General features: G+C 60.5%; 1 protein-coding gene across 1 annotated transcript; it reads right to left on the bottom strand.

Moving 5' to 3' along the window:
- Nucleotides 1–1,548: 1,548 nt before the first annotated feature.
- Nucleotides 1,549–9,981, bottom strand: ALG12 (ALG12 alpha-1,6-mannosyltransferase). The gene is made up of 10 exons (XM_061205364.1): nt 9,871–9,981; nt 7,002–7,282; nt 6,796–6,928; nt 4,939–5,112; nt 4,149–4,343; nt 3,567–3,670; nt 2,775–2,998; nt 2,105–2,274; nt 1,941–2,016; nt 1,549–1,864 (listed from the first exon to the last, which is right to left on the bottom strand). The coding sequence occupies exons 2-10, from the start codon at nt 7,167–7,169 to the stop codon at nt 1,633–1,635; spliced, it is 1,476 nt and encodes a 491-aa protein (XP_061061347.1). The 5' UTR covers nt 7,170–7,282; nt 9,871–9,981; the 3' UTR covers nt 1,549–1,632.
- Nucleotides 9,982–10,227: the final 246 nt, after the last annotated feature.

Raw genomic sequence — 10,227 nt, 5'->3', positions numbered from 1 at the left:
CCGTTCATGTTATGGGTAAGTCTTCCACTCAACAGGAGCGATCAGTAATTAAGCCTTGGGGGGGGGGTCAAAGGTTATGTGCGGATTTCCAACTGCGTGGGGGTCGGTGTCCCTTGACAGGGGTCAAACGTGCGTTGATGTTGTCGGGGTCAGGATTCTTACTGAGGGGACAGGACATGCAGACGTGGAATGAGGGAGGCGAACAGACGCCACAGAGATGGGGTGGAGCTGGAGGTGCCGGCATGCTGCTGTGACCTCTCACACCTGTGCACATGCAGGCGCGCCTGTCCCTCTCTCCGCAAAGGGCCTGGAAACACGGGCATCCTGATAGCGATGGGCACACTTTGCACCCAGATCTCGGTCTCTGAAACCAGTCCCTGCCAAAAGGAGCCTGGGCCCTCCAAACGGCCGACTCCAGGGTGGAGACAGAGAGGCCCGAGGAGCCTGGGTGGGACTCCTTGTGCCAGGAAGCAGGGAAGTGCTCAAAACCTTAACGACGGGGCACGCAGCCGGGACAGCACGGCTTGACAGGCCCCCCGGGTGAACCTGCAGTTTGAACACCAAGGCAACCGACAGGGCAGCTCACGGCCCATCGAGGTCCAGCAGCAGTCCACGCGTGCAGGCTGACGACCGGGGGCCACATCTAAACGCTGAGAACTGCCGATGACAGATAAGTAACAAACGCTCACGAGAAACAGGCCACGGGGGAAGGTGGGAGCCTGCTGAGAGGCGGGCGGCCGCAGCAGGAATCACCAGCGGGCGCTGTGCGGGGAGGTCTGGGGAGGGGCCCGCACAGACTGCTTGGCAGCTTCGGTGGAAAAAGCAGTTAACTAGAGGTCACGAAGCGCCACCTCCTTCCGAGGCACCGAGGCACTCGGGCCGGAGGCCAGGTGTAGGCCACTGCCTCTGGAATGGCTCAGGGAAGACCGCCTGTCTCTACGCACACGTATGTAGCGTGTGTGCGCGTGTGCATGTGCACGGTGCGTGTGCACGCGGGCGAAGCACACTCAGTTCCCTGCATCGTCTTCGGTGCCTGGTGAAGTCAGACACGTGTCAGGAACTCAGTAAACACTGTTCAGCAAAGTGGGAAAGTGCCCAAATCACTTAAACAAAACCCAGGTGGAGGCAGTCTCCGGCAGCGTCACCTGAGAGCGACGACAAGAAGACATTTACAATTTGATTCTCACTCTTTTTGAACGCGTTTATCTCCTAAAGCCTCATCTGAAATGGAAACGGCTGCCCGTGACCACAAAGAAGGCCCCGCCCCGCGGGCTGGGTGCTGGTGGGGACGAGTCCAGCACGCGCCGAGTTTCTGCGGTTACGCTGCCCCAGGGGGACGCCCTTTCAGGGGCCGAGAGGCCACAGCCTGCTGCCCAAAAGCAGCTCCGCGGGCAAGATCCACGCCCTGCTGCCGTGAACAGCACTCGGTCTGGATGGTAAACAGCATCCCACCCACCGTCACCCTGGCAGGGGTGCCGGGCCCCTCGTCCTCACAAGTGGTGGGCAGCGTGGACGCGGCTGCCCCGGCTGCGGACGCGCCCCCGTGAGGGCGCACCCCTGGTCCTCTGCGCGTTTCCCGTCTCGTCCCGTCGGTCGGAACGCCGACGTTCCTGGAGGGCCTCTGGCGCCTCCTCAGGAAGGCCCGAGAAGCCTCTCCAGAAGCACCAGCTTGGTCCGCAGGTTCACATCAAAGGGGGGCAGCCTGGTCAGGTTCAGGCTCAGGCCGGTGGTGCCCGGGACGCTGGCCAGCACCCGGTGCGTGTCCCGGTAGGGGGCCAGCTGCCCGGGGGCAGCCTCCACCAGGAGGTGCGTGTAGGCCAGCATGCGCTCGGAGCCGGGCTGCACGTCCTCCCTCTTCTCGTACCTGCGAACGAGAGCAAGGCTGTGTGCCGCGGGGTCCACGGCGGCCCCGGGAGCCCGCGCATGAGACGAGGACGTACCTCCAGGCGCTGTTGACTTCCAAAAACCGGGACACACCTGTCTGGGCAGCGGCCACGTCGATGTGCACCACGACATCTGTGGAAACCGCGTCTGCTCGGTTAGCGCTGCGAACCCGGCACCTCTGGCCAGAGCCGCAGCCGGTAGCGGGGGGCCGAGCGCCTACCTGTGCGGGGGGGCACCAGCTCGTGCAGCCTCTGCATCGCCACGCCGCCAGGGTAGTTGAAGTGGGACACGTACGAGCCTGTGGCCGAGTACATGGCGTTCACCACGAGGTGTCCTATCACGAGGAGGGACCCCACTTTATACAGCCAGGACTTCTTATAATTATTCAGCCTGTAAAAGAGCAGTGCACCTTGCGGAAAGGCAACGGCAGCAGCAGAGCAGAACCTATCGTTAGGAGCAGAAACCCACTGCCTGCTGTCGCTGAGCGAGAGTTATCGCCAAGCAGGCAGACGTGACACTGTCTCTCTGAAATTCCACCCAGATGCCAACATAAAACTTATATTACATTTTCAAGCATCCCACGTCATTACTTGGGTCAGAGCGTAGCCTCCGGGCCAAATACCGCGCTGCCTGTGTGTAAGTGAAGCGGACGGGATAAGGCCGCTGTCACAGTGCGCGGGCAGGACGGCGAAGCCCACGGAGCGAGGCACTCACCATCTGTCCTTTACAGGCCAGTTGCTGGCCCTGTAGACTCGGGCTGGACCCTTGACCAAAGCCTGGCCAGGCGCCCAGTTAAACACGTCGGTTTACCCTAAGCATCTTCCCCTTTGTGAACCGGGAACCCGCCCGCAGGAGAGCCCAGGCAGCAGCGTCTCGGTGGTGGCACTCACACACGGGCGCAGCCCCTGGCGGCCACGACATTGAGCAGGGGGAAGGCGTAGATGATGAAGCGCAGCTCCTTGTGCGGGAGAAGCGAGTACAGAGCCACGAAGCCCAGCGCCGGCAGGAGCAGCGCCAGGGCCCTTCTGTCCACGGCGCCCAGAGGCACAAAGAGCAGGCTGCAGCCCAGGCCGCGAGGCAGGGCCGAGTAGAAGTACCAGAGCAGTGGTGAGGTCTGCGGCAGGAGAGTTAAGGAGGCCACGCGCCAGCCACAGCTGCCCGTCCCCGGGCCGAGCTCAGGCGGGAGCCAGGAGCGTGCGGGAGACACAGCCCTGACAGCGCCCCTGCCTGCAGCACCCGGGACCCCCGCGCCTCGGGCCACGGCATGACCCCTTCACACGCGGACAGAGACTGGGACTCGGGTGCCGGTGCCAGAGCCAGGCCGCGGATGGCGAGTGGGGCTGCGCCGAGTTCTTTAACTTTTCCCTCCGTTTTTCACTGTAAAAACAGACTGTCCCAGGGTGCTGGGCCCACTGGGGACTCAGTATTCTACTTGCGTGTGTTTAACTACTCCAGGATAAAATGTGAAAAGAAAGCAGATCATCACGAGGACAAAGGAGACGCTTCGGCTACAGACACCGGGTGGCGGCCACTGGACCAGGGGAGGCCCAGACTGCGGGGAAGAAGGCACCAGTGCTGGCACTGCAGCAGCCACCATGCTCCATCAGGTGCGGACACAGGAGGAGAGTGGCTCATTGCGCAGCCCCGCCCCGTGGGCCACTGTGCAGACACTAGAAGGATACGCCCCAGTTGGAACTTTTGTTCAGGACGGTGTTGTACCAGAGCACCTTTCCTTCTGGCCACACGAGGTAGCGCCAAAAATAGGAGTCCACGGCCACCGTCAGTCCTAAGAAAAGAAGACCTCAGGAAAGAACACGGCCACCTGGGCAGCTCGGATCTCGACGCAGCTGGCTGAACGGCAGCCGCGGAGTCCTGGTCACAGGTAGATGTTCCCGAGACGCAGCCCCGTCAGCACAGAAACCAGGAGCCACCAGCAGCTTCACGTAAAGGAGCTGAGGCGTCGGGACCTACCCCCCAACGAGCCTCTTCACGCAGGTCCCTCGTGGCCGCCCGGCCTGGCTGAGACACACGAGGAGAAGAGCCCCTGATGGAGGCCCCGGGCAGCAGGGGGTGGGGGCCCTCGTGGGGGACCCTTGGGCAGAGCAGCCAGGGACCTGCACCGAGACGTTTTACCACCACTGAAGGTGAAGGTAATTCCATTTAACGAAAAACAAAAACAAGAAAACCTCCCGAGTTTCGTCTGCATGAAACAAGACAAGGAAAGCACAGGCCCCAGACCGCGCGGCCGCGGTGACCCGACTCACCTAAGCAGAGGATCCCGGCCGGCGCGGCGCAGCGCAGGGCCCTGGCCGCCGAGACCTTCCGCAGGCAGAGCGGCGGCAGCAGCGCCAGGCCCAGGAGCAGGCTCAGCTCGGCTCTGAAGACCAGGACGGCGAAGGCCGAGAGCCGGATGAAGCGCGCCCACCTCTGCCGCAGCCAGGCTGCGAGGGCTGCCAGGACTGCAAGGCACAGGCCAGGAGGCGGGCCGCTTGCGCTCTCCTCGGGAAAGCCGCACAGAGCCCTCCAGAAGACAGCCAGCACCTCTCAGAGCCAGACCCGCCAACGCGGGCCCGGGGCTGCACCGCGACAGCCCCCCGCCCGGCCCGCGTCCTGCGCTGTGGTGCAGCCCGAGCCACTTCCGCAGGCCAGGCGGCCCCAGGCGGCCCCGGACGGCCCCGGACGGCCCCGGACGCCGGCGCCCACGCGGCTTCCCGCCTCCTCCGCAGCCTCGCACTCGCACGTCCAGCGCCAACCTCGGCCGCCCCCTCCCCTTCTCCCGCCGGCCGCCTCTCCCGCCTGGTCCCTCCGAGGTCCCCGCACTTGGCCCCCCCCCCCCGAGGCTCCCAGAGCGTCCCCACCGGGCCCGCACGCGGCTTGCTCTCCTCCCAGCTCCGCGGACCAGCTCCAGCTCGGGTCCTGCTCAAGAGAAGCCGAGCCCTGGAAGCCGGGCCTCAGCCCAGCACCGAGGACAGGGCCCTGCTCCCCTCGCAGGGTTTCTGAGACGCCCGGTGGGGAGCAGCCTTCGACGGGCAGGCCGGCCAGGCGGCTACGTACCCACAGGCAGGGCCAGCACGTTGGGGAGCGTCCGCGTGCAGTAGAACATCAGGTGGAACTGCGAGGCCGTCACGCAGCAGAACAGGGTGGCCACCGTGGCCCCGAACTGCCGCCTCACTTCTTTTTGTAAAGTCCAGAGTCCAAAGATCACGCCGAGTCCCAGGACGGCCCTGACTGAACAGAGAGGGCGCCGTGTGCGCGACAGCGGCGGGGCGGGGCCCTTAGCGACCACGGGGTCTCTGAGGGAGGGGCGCTGCCTTCGGCACTAAAAACGGGCTGGGTGTACACGGCAGCACAGGACTCAGCCACAGCGGAGGAAACCACGCCACGGCAGCAACATGCAGGAACCCAGAGGTGACCACACTAAGTGGAGTCAGTCAGACAGAGAAGGACAAGTGTCGTACGTTATCACTTATGTGTGGAATCCAAAATATGACACAAATGAACCTACACACAGAACAGAAACGGACCCACACACACAGAGAACAAACTTACGGTTACCAAAGGGGGAGGAGGAGAGGGATAAATTAGGAGTTTGGGATCGACAGATACACACTACTGTATATAAGATAGATAACTAACAAAGATACACTGTATAACACAGGGAACTATCTTCAGTATCTTACAATAACCTATAACGAAAAGAATCTGAAAAATATACATATAACTGAATCACTTTGCTGTACATCTGATACAATGCCATATTGTGAACCAACTATACTTCAATTAAAAAATATAGGGGGCTTCCCTGGTGGCGCAGTGGTTGAGAATCTGCCTGCCAATGCAGGGGACACGGGTTCGAGCCCTGGTCTGGGAGGATCCCACGTGCTGCAGAGCAACTAGGCCCGTGAGCCACAACCACTGAGCCTGCGCGTCTGGAGCCTGTGCTCCGCAACGGGAGAGGCCACGATAGTGAGAGGCCCGCGCACCGCGATGAAGAGTGGCCCCCGCTTGCCGCAACTAGAGAAAGCCCTCACACAGAAACGAAGACCCAACACAGCCAAAAATAAATAAATAAATTTTAAAAAAAAATAGACACGTAAAACAAATGGAACTAAAATACATTAATTTAAAGTGACAGTATATTTTTTACTGAAACTAGCGTTAGATGAATTTGTTCATTTTGTGCTTCACTCGCTATTAACTGAATTCTTTTAATTTTGAGTGTGGTGGGCCACATTTCGTGTCCTGTCACATCGTTTATTAAACACTTTTGAAACTGTCAAAAAAATGGGCGAGCCATGGAAGACGGACAGCCTAGACCCTGGCCACCCCACCCTGAAGCTGCACCGTGCCTGGTGGCCCCGAGGCAGGGGCCTGCGGCACGCAGCCGCTGGGCAGGGCAGAAGCATCAGGACGACAGCCCGGCACTGACCCCAGCGGCCCCACCACCTGGCCGATACCTCCAGGGCCACGTTTACCGAGGACCTGATGCGCAGACGTGGCCCCCAACTCTCCCGTCCAAGGCTTCCTGGCCCCCCCACGTGACCACAACAGCCTGGAGCGAGGGTGGATTTCCGTTTCCTCATCTGCCCTTTCAGGAAGCGGAAGTGCTTCTTCCCCAGGAAGGTGCGATTTCTAAAGCTCTCCACACAGGCCGGAGCAACCAGCCGTGAGACGGGTCTGACCGAGCTGGGAAACGCGCTGCTTCTGCCCGGGGGACGGGGCTCGGCCCCCACCGCAGTCACGCGGGCACGGCCCGGCGGGGCTGACGCTGTCCCCGCTCTGAGTCCCTCTGCCGAGTGGCCGGGATTCCAACAGGTGGACCCTCCTGCACGAGGGACCCTCCACCTGGGTGACTGAGACCCTCTGACCACACCAGTTCTCCACCCCGTCCCCGTTTGAAGACCCCCTTACCTACTAGCTGAGAATAGAACTTGGACGCTTCCAAGAGCGAAAGCACGTAAACGGCGGGGCTGGAGAGCGCCGCGATCACCAGCGGCCCGAGGAACGTCCTGGGGACCACGCCAGGGAACTCGAGATGGTCAAACTGCAGGGAGAAGGGCAGGTCAGCAGAGGCCCCAGGAAGCGGGGGTCGATGCACGGCTCGGGCGGGAGCTCACCTTCTCCACATCCAGCTGGTGGTAGAGCAGGTCGTGCACGGCCTGCAGGTTGAAGCTCTCCTCCACTTTGGTGTAGGGGCAGGCGACCAGGTGGACGGCGGCTACCACCACCAGCAGCCCCAGGAGCCGGCGCTGCTTGCCCAGGCCCGACGGCCTCTTCCCGGCCATTCTGCACGTCAGCCTCACGGACCTTCATCCACCGCCGGCACCGCCACTCGAATCGTTTTGAGAGAATGGAGACGCAGGTCCCTGAGCTTCAAAACTCACGCTCGAGTTAACACCTGGGAAATGTGTTTGAAGGATAATGGGAATCCTTTGAACTGCTGCAGCTTCTGTATTCCGAAAACACATCAAAATAGAACGTTGAAAGAAAAATCATGCTAGAGAAGCTTTCGTACTTTAACCAGCCTTCTTACGCTTTAAGCTGTGCGAATACTTTCCCAGGAAGAAAGACCTGAGTTGCAGAACCCGAGTTTAGTCCACTGTGCAGCCGGGACCTGGGCCAGCCCGGCGCTGGAGGGCAGCAGGATGACCCCCATGCTCAAGAAGCTGAAATCTGGCCGGAGAGTTAGGAACAAGCTGGGCTCGGCCCCCACGGTACTGGCCGAGGGAGATGGGCCGGGAGGCTGTGAAGTAGGAGGGCGGGAGGGGTGCGCCTGGAGAACTGCAGAGGGACAGCCACGAGAGGACAGGAGGTGAGGCGCAGGGCTCGGGGCGCCAGCGAAGCCCTGCACCTCAAGGATGGTGAGACAGGGGCACGGACACCCACCCGCTGTGTTCTGACCTTCACCCCCCAAGCCTCTTGGAGCCCCGGCGAGCACCACGCTGGTCGTGAGCACAAACACGTGGGTGGCAGAAAGCAAGAGTGTGTTCCTGGGGGGTGGGGATGCAGACAGATGTGCCTGCAACAGACCACCCAAACACCAACAGGACTTTGGGGGGCACCCCATGGCACGAAGCTTCCTGAGAAAACCATGGAAGTGGCTGGGGCAGTTCCTACTCGTGGAAGACCTCTATCTTTCAATCTGGCAAGGGAAGGAAGATGGCAAGTTCTTCCTGTTTCTGGCTTGTCTGAAAACAGGTTTGCTTTTATTTGATCAAAACCAGAAGGGCAAGAAGTGAAAGGAGACAACCACGGTGCTTACTGTTTGTTAAAACTACTTTTTGGTTCGAGGGAGAGGTATGAAGTCTGTACTCTCCTAGGCTAGCAAGTGGGGAATCAACAACTGAGGGGGAACAGGAATCCTGTTTGACATGGTGGTGGTGGTGAGGTGAGGGAAGTAAGGGGGTCAAAAGGGCTCTAATAATTAAGAATTACCAAAATAACATGCAGTTCCCAGGGAAGTAACAGAACTTTTCCCTTACCAAATGTAAGGGCGGGATCCTTCTGTCCCCCGCTCCCCACTGTAACCTCAGCAAGGATGGACTCCGGTCATCACAGGGGGCATCTGTCTCCCCTGCTGGGCTCACAGCCTGAGGGCAGGGCTGACTCACTGCTGTATCAGCACAGCCTGGCGCATGGCAGGTGCTCAACAAACTACTTGAAGAAGAAATTCATAAAAACTAAGCGTGGGGGGCTTCCCTGGTAGCTCAGTGGTTAAGAATCTGCCTGCCAGTGCAGGGGACATGGGTTTGAGCCCTGGTCTGGGAAGATCCCACATGCTGCAAAGACCCCACGCAGCCAAAAAAAAAAATTAAAAAAAAAAAAACAAAACTAAGCGTGGATCTCATCACACCAGTTTACATTTTCATTAAAGAAACGTTAACGCTTTAATTTCCAGTGAAGCCGAAGAGACCACGGAACGTTCATATACTACTCTCTGTTCCTCTTACTGTTCGAGGGGAGAAAGAGTCTACAGAACTAGCAAGCATCCCTAAGGCCAGGCGGTCGGAGGAGCTGCGCAGGTGCTCCGTGGCAGGAACCTGACTCGGGCTCACAGCTGTCCCAGGCCAGTCCCTGCACACCCCACTCCACACCTCTGCCCAGAGGAGGTTCCCCTGTGGGAAGATCTAGACTCTGTTATTTCACAAGCTGTGGGGTGAAAAGGCACCTGCCAAACCTCGCTCCGGGCCCCAGGAGCTTCTCATCCAGATAAGAGTGTGCTCTGTGCTGACGACCAAGGGCAGAAACCAACTGGCAAAGCAGCTTATTTTGGAAGGCGCTGGCGGCACCCTGCATGCCCAGCCGGGACCACGAGGAGACAAACAGGACACACTCAAGTACAGAAACCACGGTCAACCCCCCACCGGGCCCGAGACGGTAAGCAGACGCACCTGCACTGGTCCACACCTGCTTGCAGCTGTTCGGGTTGTTAACCTGACGCACCCACAGGCTAAAACAGGCCACGACTTTAAAACATGTCGTTTATAGGATGGTGACCCCTCAGATTAGGTGCAAAGGCCTTCTTGTCCCCGCCTATTCGGATTCTAAGGTCTCTACTGAAACTGGTCAAGTCAACTGGCTGGAAACACAAAGGAACTGGTACAAATTCGGCCAGAGAAAACTCTGTATCATTTGTACTGCTTCCTTCTGGCAGTTCTGTCCTACTAGAAACCAGGTAATGCCCACCTTCGTTCTTCCTAACTTAAGCCACGGGTTCCAGTGCCAATGGCCTCGGGCACGTGGGGAAATGCAGATGTCTGGAAGCCCAGAAACACTCATCAGGCCCCAGGTGAGGAGCCCCAACCCTAGGTTAGGAGACTGCCCCCAGGTGAGGAGCCCACCGCCGGGTGAGGAGCTTGGCCCTCAGGTGAGGAGCCCACCGGTCGTCCTGCGTGGACACGCACGGTGAGGCCCAAGGAGCACCGCGACAGCGCCGGCCCGGGGTCCCCGCAGCCCGTCCCGAGAGCCCCAGCCGCGCGCGCTGACCTCGCCAGCCCACGGCGCGGTCCCTCGAAGCGCGTCCGCCTGGACTACCCTCAGCCGGAAGTCGAGCGGCGGAAACCGAGAATAGAGGCGACGCCCTTGCCCGAACCTAACATGGCCACTAAACCCCGGCTGCCGTCGCGGCGGGCGCCCTCTCTGCCCGGAGGAAAGATGGCCGCCGCGGGCGGTGCAGGCGAGAGGCCGGCGCGAGGGGCGGGCTCGGATCTCCACGCCCCCTGTGCCCAACCCTCCCGGCGGGACGCTGACCCGGGGCCTTCCTATTGGTCGCCTCTCGTGGCGAGCCCGGATTGGGCCACATGGGGACGGGGTGGGCCCAGCCGACCAATAGCGATGCGAGGG

Source organism: Eubalaena glacialis, chromosome 11, assembly GCF_028564815.1.
Source record: "Eubalaena glacialis isolate mEubGla1 chromosome 11, mEubGla1.1.hap2.+ XY, whole genome shotgun sequence".
NCBI classification, from domain to species: Eukaryota; Metazoa; Chordata; class Mammalia; order Artiodactyla; family Balaenidae; genus Eubalaena; species Eubalaena glacialis.
This window is presented reverse-complemented; position numbering and strand designations above follow the sequence as displayed.